Source organism: Anabrus simplex, chromosome 3 (genome assembly GCF_040414725.1).
Source record: "Anabrus simplex isolate iqAnaSimp1 chromosome 3, ASM4041472v1, whole genome shotgun sequence".
NCBI lineage: Eukaryota > Metazoa > Arthropoda > Insecta > Orthoptera > Tettigoniidae > Anabrus > Anabrus simplex.
The window spans coordinates 109,902,838-109,916,147 of NC_090267.1; the positions used below are offsets into that span (position 1 = coordinate 109,902,838).

Consider the following 13,310-nt stretch of genomic DNA (forward strand, 5'->3'; position numbering starts at 1 on the left):
ACATTTGCCACAGAGGCCTCTGAAGTGATACTATAACTTTCTTCAGAATTCAATTAAATGTAAACCTTCACGTAGTATCGGATTCCGAAAAATAATAAACTAGAAAGCCGTACTGTGGATATCATCCACGAAAACGCAAGTTTTGAACAAACTGATTGCCGTTTCATACCGATTTTAATGTTTATGGAGTTTTTCCCAACTTTTACAAAAAATCGGATATAACTACAATCTGCTAAAGCGAGTATATTTCTTGCCGTTATGAATTTTCGGTACCAAGGACTCCTACTGTACTTTGTAATACATTTCTTTAGAATATCAGAACTTGCTCCCTTTTTGCAACATCACTTTCTTGAGTTAATGTAGGGTCAACAGAGCCTCACCTCCCACACCGGCTCAATTAAGAACCTGGCTGGTGGACAAAGATCGAATGCCCTTCCTCCCATCATGCACTAGTCCCAGTGAGGATTTGAATGTGAAACACTAGGGTTGAAAGTCGAGTGACCAGCCCACTGTTCCACCATAACCCCAATTTAGAACAGTAGAACATCTCCAAAAATATTCAGATTTAGGTTAAAAAAGAGTTTAGATTTTTTTAAATTAGTTTTTACAAGGGAATCATAATTTAATTTCAAAGATTGCGAATATTATAAAGTATTCAAGCTTGCTGCCACATTGGGGCAAAATGCTGGTAATTTCACAATTGTAAAAGCCCAAAGTTATACAGACCTTCGGGCTTAGCAGTGGTCGCTTGGTAGGCCAAGGTCCTTCGGGGTTGTTGCGCCAGGGTTTTTTTTTTAAAGCTTAAAGTGCTTCAGTTTAATGCTGCCAATGTTCATCATCATCATCATCATCATCATCATCATCTATTCTCCACTCCTGCAGGCTGGGTATGGAAATGAACAAGCCTCAGCCTCTTCCATAATTTTCTGTCCTGCCACCCCTTGTATTCTAATATCTTCTCCCATTCCAGGCTCTTTCAGTCCTTTTGCACCAGCTTCATTCATCCCTTGATCTGAGTCTACTAGCTCTTTTTCCAGATACTTTAAAAATGAACTCTGTGTGTTCAGGTTAATGCCATCCTCATAAGGTGACCAAACCATTTCAACCTTCATTCATGCAGAATGTCCAGAACCCTTTATAGCAGCCCTAGTTAGAGGCACACTGATTCATTTTTAATTCTGCTCTGCCTGGTCATTTGAATACTAGACCTGAGGAATTTCATATCTGTTGTTTGTACCCAGTTGTTGTCCCTTCTTATTGACCACTGTAGTACTCTGCCACAGAGCACGCAAGACCAAGGGCTGATGAACATAAGGCAGATGCTGCAGAACTCCATGTTGTATCTCATAGCTTTTGCGGGATGTGACATCTTGATCTTGATCTCAGCTTAGCTGCAGCCTTCAACAGATGCTGTTTAAAGACAGTATTCTGTCAAGGGTAACCCCACAGTACTTTGGATATTTGTTGTAGATTAGGAAATTCCCCTCAAAACAAATGTTCAGTTCAGAGTTTTATTGATATTTTACAATGAGTACAAACAGCCATCTCCCACAAAAACTACTTGGGGAAACTAACAAACACAGTTTTTTCTGATGTGAGATAATATTTTTACAGAAAGGTTTAGAAAAGGGAAAGTTACAATCAGGAACTGCTAAGATACATCATTATTATTATTAATAATAATGAAAAGCCTCTGTGACTCAGGCGGCAGCGCATCTGCCTCTCACCACTGGGTTCCGTGGTTCAAACCCGGTCACTCCACGTGAGATAAGTGCTGGACAAAGCAGAGGCGGGACAGGTTTTTCTCCGGGTACTCCGGTTTTCCTGTCAACTTGCATTCCAACAACCCTCTCCATTATCATTTCATTTCTTCTGTCAGTCATTAATCATTGCCCCAGAGGAGTGTGACAGGCCTCGGCAGCTGGCACAATTCCTATCCTCGCCGCAAGATGGGAACTTCATTTATTCCATCTCTGACCTGGTCAATGACTGGAAAACAGGTTTATTGATGATGATGATGATGATGATGGCGGTGGTGATGATGATGATGATGATGATGATGCTTATGCTTGTTGTTTAAAGGGGCCTAACATCTAGGTCATCAGCCCCCAATGGTACGAAATGAGACTAAATGTAATGACAATTCAGAAGTCCAAAATCATCCACTGACCAGAATTCAAAACATGATGACGAAGAATGGATGGATATGAATTTAACACAATCAGTCGATCCGACCCACAATGCCCCACTTTCCCAGCAACTAGCATTAAACAATAGTAGTACTGATCAAGGGACTGCTTCTAAAGCACAATACTGAATTGATGATGCTTGCAGTCTAAAGGGGTCCAAAATCCAGGTCATCGGCCCCTCATAATGGTACTTATCGCTAGGAAAGTAAAACCATGGTATTTATCATGTTGCGGTATTAATCAAAAGTAGCATAGACATGCGGTATTCCACATTATGGTACTACTCACAGTTAATGTAATGCGCACATGTAACGCAGACCTATGGTGTTTTTCACATTGCGGCGCCATTTACAGGCAACGTAAACCTATGGTGTTCCTCACATAGGTGTACTAATCACAGGGACTCATACTATCCTGTGGTGTTCCTCACATACAGTAGTTGGTACTAATCATAGGCAAGGCAGACCCATGGTGTCGCTCACCCATGGTGTCACTCATATAGTGGTGCTAATCACAAGTACTGTAAAACCCACCCTGATTCACACACTGTCGCTACTAATCACAAACCTATTGTGTACCTAACATAGTGGTACTACGCACAAGTAAGAGTGACCCATGGAGTTCCCTGCGTTATGGTACTAATTACAAGTAGTCTCATGGTTCTAATTCGATCATCTCTTGGTCGCCCCTTTTAGTAACATCTTACAACAGGCAGGGGATATCGTGGGTGTATTCTTCGTCTGTAACCCCCCCCTACAGGGGGTGGTATGTTTGGTCCGCGAGAGATATTTTATTTCGCTCAAGTCTGCCGGCAAGCTAGTTAGAACCCCCCTATCCACCACATGGAACGCACCACATGGGAGTATCACCTCTCCCCCTGCTACACCAGCGTAGTAGGTTCGTGGCATTATTAATAGGATCACAGAAATTAACGAGGATATTAAAGAACTACAAAGAACAATGGACGATCTCAAAAACAAAACAGATAAAATTAAGATATTTCAAGACACACACACCAGGCTACACACCAAGATCAATAAAAGGTCTAATGGGAGGGTATTTTCAACAGCACAAAGGAAGGCAGCACCTCTCAGAAGGAAAAAATATTGGGCTGATAGGAAATCAAGAAATCCTTTGTATAATTGACTAGACTGGTCCAATGTAGGCCATAACATGTAAAATAAATAAAATAAAAGTAAGCAATAGAGCAGTAGTAGTACTAGGTGTGGTTTCCTGTTTAGTAATCCTTATCCCAATCCCTATTTTGTAATGTTTTACACCCACAGTCATAACTAAAACTTTCTTCAATGTGAGACATTTCTGGAAATGAACATTAAATTGAATGGGTGAAAACCATAACGGTATAAGTGACATTTCTTTAAAAAATGAGTTTAGTGCAGGATGTAACTCCAGGAGTATGTATCCTTTCACCAACCAGGGGATACAAGTGATAGCGGTAATATTCTGCGCTCTAGTAATGGGTGGTATAACTACAAATACCATGCTTTATATGAGTGTTGAAGATGTTTAAATGTCTTTTTCTCTGAATGACCAAAATGTTACTTATACCGTTATGGTTTTCACCCATTCAATTGTTAATAATAGTACAGTTTTCTATAAGTTATTATTATTATTATTATTATTATTATTATCATTGTAAAAATTTCTTCGTAGCTATTATATTGTTGTACTTCAGAAGAAAAAAATGTTCATTTACGGTAAAGTCCGTTATAGCGAGAATTCATCATGGCGAAAAATGTACTCGCTATAGAGGATTGTCGTTATATCCGATTTTTTTGTAAAAGCCAGGAAAACCCCATACACATTAAATTCAGTATGAAATGGCAATCCGTTTGTTCAAAATTTGAGTTTTTGCAGATAATATCCACACTGCGTCTTACTTGTTTGTTGTTTTTCGAAATCCGGTACTACGTTAAAATTTTTGTTTAATTTCATTCTGAAAAATATATATTACCATATTTCTCCGAATCCAAGACGACTCCCATTTTTTCGTTCAAAAAATTAATCAAGCTTAAAAAGTGCTTTGTAAAATCATATGAATGTCTTTTCTTATACAGTATGCATTTTTAGACTGTAAACACCGAACAATGGCTTTAGTTATGCCGAATTTTTTGCGGCTGTACAATTATGCTTTATTTTAGCGGGTTTAATAACCATTAACTTAAAATTGACATCATAATATCGAAGGGAACTCGTTGAAAATTTGCCGGCAATACAAATTCCACGCGCCTCTACAATATGACGATCCACCAGGAAAATATTCTTGCTTACTATAAAACTGTTACCGGTACTTTCACTCAGCGTCAGATATAACTGGCTGCCGCTACACACACGTCTTGCTTGCCAGGTTTGGCCAACTTCAGCGGCTAGCGATGTATAGGTCTTAATCGCGGACTTTGAAAGTCAATGAACGAGTTTATTGTGCCGCGGTATGGCAAATCTGCCCATGCATTTTTGTGCACATACCTCACAATTTCATCTTCAACTTCTTTAAAGTGTCCTTGTTGCGGGCCACTGAATGCATTTTTTGAGCAGTACGCATTTTTAAGCTATCTTTGTCTTCATGGTAACGCCGAATATGGGCTTTAATTAGGCCTATGCCGTATTTTCTTGCGGTTGCATAATTATTGTACATTTACGAGTGTTTAATAGTCATTAACTTAAAATTGGCATCATAACAAAGACGAGAACCCGTTGAAAATTTTCCGGCAATACCTGTTCCACGTATCTTTACAATACGACGATCCATCACGAAAATACTCCGGCTGTCTATAAAACTTAATTTTACTAAGCATCAGGTATAGCAGACGTGTTATAACTCTGCTACTGATAGCCATGGCCTTTCTAAGAATTCGAAGGCTCGCATGTTTTGATGCCATACTGCAGATTTGAGAAATGTTTCTGTAGAGGTTAATAGAATGTCATTCTCTCTTCACTATTTTCCGAGATCCAGTGATGTTACACATAGGCACTGTACGACCGGTCGCCGTGGCTAGCGATGTAGGCCTATGATAAAGAGGCGGTCATTTATTGTCAACGAGTTTTGTGTGTGTGTGTGTGTGTGTGCGCGCGCGGTTGGGGGGGGTGAAAAGAAACAGCGTGGTTTGGTTACTTCGGTGGTTGCCAGTGGTGTTCATTACTATCAGGCCACGAATGAAAAATGACCCTTGATTTTTCACATGATATTCTGAGAAAAAAACGTCGTCTTCTATTCGAAGAAATACGGTATCACTCCAGAGGCTTCTGTGGCAAACATTTCAGTTTTCTTTTTCAAACGGCATCACATAACCTAACTGTATATGTATCATGCAAATCTATTTGAAAAGCATGTAGAGAAATGATAACCTCCTCACTAAAAATTGACATGGGAATAGCTTTCCGAAATTTAACTAGACGCGAGAAAATATGAACTATCCTCTGAAATCAGTGGTAGTACCCTGCCATATCTTGAGGTGTATCACTTTCTTACTTAATTTCAGTATATGGTATACCATTAAAATTAAGAGATCGTTTACTTCAGCCTATATTTTTAATGAGTTAACAACTGCTATCGGCCACGTTATTTACACATTTATGATGAAAACGTCTTATCCTCTTTCATTTCGAATTTTCTTTTGAGAACAGCAGTCGACGGGTATTACTAATCCACTCCAATATCTCCTTCGAATGCTGACAAGAGAGCTCGCAAATGCACATAGCGCGAAAACTATACTATACTGAAGATGATTGATCGCATTTTGTGGCAAACGTTTCAGTTTTGTTATTCAAATAGTGTCACATATCCTAACTTATTTGTACTATATGTATGATGAAAACATACTTCAAGCGGAAGTAGAGAAATTATAACCTTCTCGCTATAAATTTACATGATAATAGCCTTTCTGTTATTTAACGGACGCAAGAAAATATAAACGAACCTCGTAATCAATGACGCACTCTGCCATATCTTGAGGTGTAGGCCTATCTCATTCGTAATTGCAGTATTTAGCATTAAAATTAAGCGATCGTTTATTCAGCGTTTATCTTAAACGAGTTAAAAACGGCTATCGGACACATTATTTACGCATTTATTACTAATTGACTCCGACATTGCCTTCGAATGTCGACGAGAGAGCTCGCTGGTGGGCATAGCGAGAAAACGATACAGTACCGCAGATGATCGATCGCATGTAGGATAATGACTGGGTGCATAAAAATTGGGAACGGAAAAAATCGAGCGCGCATAATCGCTCGTAATAACGGATGCGTCAGCGATAGGGTTCTCGCTGTCATCGAAGGATAATACACAGTTTAATATAGGAATTTTGAAGGGACGGACAAAAGTTATTGTTATAACGGGGTTCTCGTTATATGCCGTACTCATTATAGCGGACTTCTACTGTATTTTATATTGTGCAGTATAATAGATAATTTATGTACAGTAGGACAGCACAGTAGCATTGCAATTTGTTTCAATTTTATTTTATATTTATATTTTATGCTATTCCTGTATTCACTGGTTAAGAGTAAGACAGGGACATGTGTCTCTAACTTTGCCAATTAAAATAAACCATATATCTATCTATCTAATAACACTTACAGCAAAAGAACTGTACACCACATGAAGACTGACGAAACTTGTTGAAATCAGAGAACAACTCGACTTTGACAATTATATTAACTTCTCCTCTGATGCCATGCATAGTGTCAAATACAGGAATCCATCCTGATAACACTGTACCTGTAATGAAGAACAAGCAACAAAAGTTATATTTTAAATTTTATACAGAAAATTACTAAGAAGAAACACATGGATAAAAGTAGCCAGGCAGATACAATGAAATTTACTATTCTCAATAGTGCAACAGTCAAATAATTGCAAATCTTTTTATTATTATTATTATTATTATTATTATTATTATTATTATTATTATTATTATTATTCATTCATTCATTCATTCATTCAACTTCGCTAATCGGCCAACTAGGGACCACGATAAGCCTCACTTTACATTCTGGCATTTGTTCATCTTTCGCTTGTTCCACATCGTCTTCATTAGCTCACTGTGTTTAGCACGACGTTCTTCTGTCCATTTAGCACCAGTTGCCCGTTTTTCGTCCCGGAAAGTCCCAAAAGTCTTGATGGCTGCTCTGAAAAGATTTCGGTCTTGTGCATCTTCTGCTTGTAGGCCCAGTTCTTTAAGATCTTTCTTGACATTAACGTACCATGGCATTGCCGTTTTTGGTTTTGCGTCAAATATACTGAAGATACGTTTCGTCCATCAAGAGTCGATCATCCGTCGTATATGACCGTAGAAACGAACTCTGCCTTTACGCATTGTGTCCGTGATCTTCTCTATCTTGGAGTATACTTCTTGCCTGGATTTTCTAATGTAGATGCCATTTTTGTAGTTTGGACCAAGTATGGTGTGTAAGATCTTTCTTTCTTTCTTTCCTCTCTAAATCCGCAAGCAAACATTTCTCGGACAGGATAAGGCATTCAGATGCATACAGTGATACTGGTTTGATGACAGTGTTGTAGTGACGAATTTTTGTGTTCAGGGAAAAGCACTTTTTGTTGTAAATGTTGCGGGTGGTTTGGAAAGTGACTTCCATTTTCTTGATTCTTGCTGCTATGGCCTCTTTGTCAAGTCCATTTTGCTGAATCCATTCCCCAAGGTATTTAAATTTACTAACACGGTTTATCGTTCCATATTTGGTGTTTAGTTGTGCCGTATCATCTTTGATATTTGACATTACTTCTGTCTTTTGAAAGGAAATTTGTAAACCTGTTTGTTCTGCTACTTCCTTTAACACATTGATCTGTTCTGTTGCACTTTCGAAATTTTCTGCCATAAGGGCTATATCATCAGCGAACGCTAAGCAATCTATTTCCACTCCATTTTTCTTTGTCCCAATCCTTACGGGTTTGTAAAGGTTTCTTTCTTTTAACGTCTTTCGCCACTCCTGTATTACCTTCTCAAGTACGCAGTTGAACAAAAGAGGTGACAGCCCATCTCCCTGTCGAACGCCTGTCTTGATCTCAAAGGGTTCAGAGAGACATCCTTGGAATTTTACTTTGGATTTGGTATTGGTTAGTGTTGCCCTTATTATCGCCAGCAGTTTCTTATCGACTCCCATTTCTGCCAGGATGTTAAACAACACATCACGGTCGATGGAGTCGTATGCTTTCCTGAAGTCTACAAATGTAGATACATAGGTTCGACCTCTCAGCATATGGTATCTTATTATGGTTTTTAGGTTAAGTATTTGTTCTGCACTTGATCGGCCTTTCCGAAAACTTGCTTGGTATTCCCCGAGTTTGTGCTCAATTTGCTGTTCTAGTCTTTCAAGGATGGATAGTGACAGGATCTTGTAGGCTACTGGCAGAAGAGAAATTCCACGGTAATTGTTCACATCTCTTATATTTCCTTTCTTGTATAAAGGATGGATCAAGGCTAGCTTCCAGTCCTCTGGTAGTTGTTCTTTTTCCCATATATCTACAATGGTTTGGTGTAGGATGTCAATTGCTTCTTCTGGGGCATGTTTCCACAGTTCTGCAATCATGGAGTCTTCACCAGGAGCCTTGTTATTTTTCAGTCTCTTTATGTGGCGTTTGATTTCATCGCGATTTGGTGGAGAAGATGGCAGGTTTTGGCTCACTGGTTTGTTTGTTTTGATGGGGTTGGCTGGTTTTTCACAGTTTAGAAGGTCGTTAAAATACTTAGCTAAGATTTTGCAGTTTTCTTCATTTGATGTTGCAAGAGTTCTATCTTTCCTTAGAAAGCAAAGGGAAGGTGCCTTGTATCCTTGTACCTTCTTTTTAAAATTTCTGAAGTATTCACGGGTCTCGCCTCTATGAAAGTCTTGCTCAATCTTGTCCAGCAGTTCCTTTTCATACTTGCGTTTCTCACTGCGTATTATTTTTGCTGTTTGTGCTTGTTGTGTTTTGTACATCTTCCAATCTTCTTCTTTTTTCGAGGTGTAATACTTTTTCCAGGCATTCAGACGATCCCCTAAGGTCTTCTCGCAGTTATCGTTCCACCACGTGTGCTTCTTCCTCTTCTTCATTTCCGCCACTCCTTTTGCAGCTTGTATCATCTGCTTTCTTGTGCTGTTGAAGTCTTTTTCCACTGGTTGGGCAAGTTCTTTGAATTCCTTCTCTCTTTCTCTGAGCTTTTTTGTGTCAAAGCGAATTATGGTAGGTTCGTTCTTATTTTTGTTGAGAGGGATTGGCCGAAACTTGATTACTGATACATAGTGATCTGAGTCTATGTTTATTCCCTTTTTTACAGTAACGTTCATGATTTCCGGACTGTATCTTCGAGATATAGCAACATGGTCTATTTGGAATTCTCCTATTGTTTTGTTTGGGCATCTCCATGTCATCTGTTTTCTTGGTAAGTGACGAAAGTGTGTTGACATCAGTTGGAGGTTGTGGTTATCACATAGTTCAACGAGGCGATCTCCATTCTTGTTGGTTCTTTTGTGTGCTGGGTAGAGCCCAACAACTTTCCTGTGTTTCCGTTCACGTCCTACCTGTGCATTAAAATCACCCAATAGAATCTTGACGTGGTGCTTTGGGATTTTCGCTAATCTGGCATCCAGGATGTTCCAGAATCTATCTGTGTCTTCCAGGTCTTTTTTGTTTTGTTCATTAGTTGGAGCATGTGCATTGACTAGCGTATATGTTTTATTTGCACAACGCAGGGATAGTAGGCATAACCTATCATTAACAGCTTCAAAATTTGAGACTGACCTAAGAATTCTGGTGTTGACAGCAAAAGCTGTACCGAAGATAGGGGTGTTTTTCATTACTCTCTTATGGGATCTGCTCTTGAAGAACCGATACCCTTCAGACTCAAACGTATCTTCGTCAGTGAAGCGAGTTTCTTGCAGAGCCATTACTGCGATTTTATTTTCGTGGAGGACATTGGTCAGCTGTTTCATCTTACCAGTTTGTATTAAACTGTTTATGTTGAACGTTGCCAAAAAAGTCTTAGATATGGGTTTCAGCTTTCGTGACTGTTCAGGATTTCCAAGACGCTCCGACTCGTCTTTAGCATGATGTTGCATCCCCCCCAGAATCCGAACGGGATGCATGCGTCGCTTGTCGGCGACGGTGGATTTCTTTGAAAAGTTGCCACCTGGGGTATTAACTTCATGTCTTTGTTTTACCATCATGCTTGAGAAGCTTTAGCTTAGCTTGGAGCAAATTGCTCATTCTACATACAACCAAGGTTGTTAGCCCTGGAGGGCCTCAAGATGTTCTCCGGCTGCGGGAAGGCATTTCCTCCTTACCCGAATCGTTATGGTTTTCCCGCCAATACTCGGGTGGCTGATTTATTATTATTATTATTATTATTATTATTATTATTATTATTATTATTATTATTATTATTATTATTATTATTATTATTATTATTATAATATGTGAAAAAGACCAGAAAACTGATCATGCAAAGCTCAGTTAGAAGTTGTGCAATTCCTTCTTTGCCAGGCAGCCTTCAATTTTTCTCTCATTATTATTATTTATTTATTTATTTTTCATTAACTGTAGATACAATTCAGGGATGGTGAATGAAGAGAGGGCATAGCCCCACACATACGAAGGTGCCTCCATCCCCACTTAAAATTACAGTATTACATAATTATAATTATGGACGACAGAATGTGCTTATATACAATTGCCGTATTTACAAGGACGAATTTTTTACATAATATTCACAGGATCTGTTGTACATTAAAGTAATTCTACTTACACACATGTGAATCCCCATATACTCATGATAGGCCCGACTTATTCACACCCACATACAGTCTCACACACTCGGGATCATATAAATTTTCAATCATCCTCCCATGCTTTTTGAACATTCACACAAGTAGAAAATGATGTTATGTATAGAAGGTCTCATTAAATATACATTACATTTACCTCTTTACAAAATATGTTGGTAGGAAGTTCTTTTCTCTGTGGTGAGAGTTCATTCCACAGCCAAGCAGTATGAAGCAACTTTGATAAAATGCTGTTCTTGCAAGTGGAGGGAAAAGGGAAACTCCTCAACCACTTTGAGCAGAACTGTAATTCAGATTATAAGCAGCTAAAAGAGTTGATGTGAATGATACCTGAGAGAGATTTTCTCAGAAAAGCATTATCTATTTGTTTACACAGAACTGTTATGGCAGGCAGTGACCAGTGACCTGGTTGTATTTAAATGACTGTGCTGAGCAATTAGTCATTCTGCTTGGTGTTAAACTCTTTCTAGTTCTGCCATGTTCTCTTCTGCAGTAGGGTGTTATGAAGGAAGCCCATACAATGATATGGGCCGTACTAATGTCAAATACGCCCTGAATTGGTGTCTTTCTTCTAGCTCCCAGGAGAGATTTGTGGATAAATACCAAGACAATGTATGATTTGCACGTTATTTCCTCTGCATGCTTGTTCCATTTTAAATTGTTGCAAATACAAATACCAAGCTATTTTATTGAGGTGCAAGGCATCAGATTTTTACTGCACAGTGAAATTTGATGTTGTAATGGTGTCCTTGCTCTACTTAACCAGATACATTTACACTTCTGAACATTTATATATATATACATATATACTCTATTTACATTTCACCACAGAACCACATCATCAACCACAAAATATAAATTTCATGTTTTCGTATTGACAGCTAAACTAATATTCTTTAAATCACTATAACAATGATTTATTATGATTAACCAAAATGTATTGAATAAGGAGGATACCGTTCAATAATAAATCATCGTTATAGTGATTTAAAGAATATTAGTACCATATTATCAAGATCTAATTGTAACCTATTTATGCCTTTCTCATTTCTAATGGCTCTGTAAAGGATGGTGTCATCAACATATTGTGCCACAGTAAATAATACACAATCTGGTAGATCCAGAGTAAAAAGTGTGTACAGAACTGGCCCAATCACATTATCCTGAATCACACCCGCAGTGACTAGTTTGGTTTGACCTGGCCCCACTGAAAACAACATACTGCGTATGACCTACCAGGAATGATCGAAGCCATGTCATACATGCTAAGTTTTAACAACAGTCGTATATGAGGTATCTGATCAAAGGCCTTGCCCCAGTCGAGAGTTATGCAGTCTACTTGGGAGGTATTAGAATGGTCCAGCGAAGTTTTTTTTTTTTTTTTTTTTTTTTTTTTTTGCTTTACGTCGCACCGACACAGATAGGTCGATGTTAAAAGTGTAGTACAGTATTTTCCAAGGAGGAATACATGTTGGTTGTTATTCAAAAGGTTTTTCTCATTCAGAAAATTTAGCACATGTTTACTAATTAGGTGTTCCATGCATTTACATATACCAGATGTAACAGAGACTGGGCTATAGTTGTCTACATTTTTCCTGCCACCGTCTTTGAACACAGGAACTACATTTGCATTCTTTCATTCGTCTGGCAAAATTCCACTGTTCATTAAAATGTTAAATATTGCACAAAGAGAATCTGCCAATGCATCTGCACAGCGATGGAGAATACTCGCCGCATGGAGTCTGGTTCTACAATGACTTGCTGCAACATCATTAGCGGTGAAGTAGAGACTAGTTGGGGGTGGGAAGGAGGGGGTTGTCATTGTGGTGAGCATGTCTTCGTCCTTGTCAGCTGTGGTGAATTTATTTTTAAATTTAGGCTACTGTTAAATGTGTCTGCTATTTCTTGCTGAAAGAAAACTGATAGGTAGTCTGTTGTACTTGAAGATGGATGGAGCACTGTTGCCACTTTTGTTTCTGATGAAAGTGCATAGTTATTTAGTGCTGGAACTAAGGCTGTGGATATATGAACTGTAGGCACCACAGATTAATGATTTGATTTCGTTCCAAGCCAGTCTGTACTTCTTCTACCTACTGTCACTTGGATTTCCCTTCCATTATCTGTATAAATTATTAGCGGTAGGGAGACCGCTCCAAGACTAGCAAAATATCTTGGGACACTCTAATTTTCTGGTGAGTCAACATCTGTTTAGACACAAAATTCACTTTAGATCAAAAGGTTAGTAGTCAAATATTCAAGCCTTTTTGCCTTCTCATGATTAGAGGTCACAATTGTAAAATATCAACTTCATGATGACCATTC

At 38.6% G+C, this 13,310-nt stretch overlaps 1 protein-coding gene across 1 annotated transcript in view; it reads right to left on the bottom strand.

The window, feature by feature from the left end:
* The window catches only part of LOC136866675 (C2 domain-containing protein 5), a 559,159-nt gene that overhangs the window by 508,692 nt on the left and 37,157 nt on the right, over positions 1 to 13,310 (bottom strand). The window contains exon 4 of the mRNA XM_068226804.1: positions 6,790 to 6,930. Within this exon, the coding sequence (XP_068082905.1) occupies positions 6,790 to 6,930 (141 nt within the window). The remainder of the gene's footprint in view (positions 1 to 6,789; positions 6,931 to 13,310) is intronic.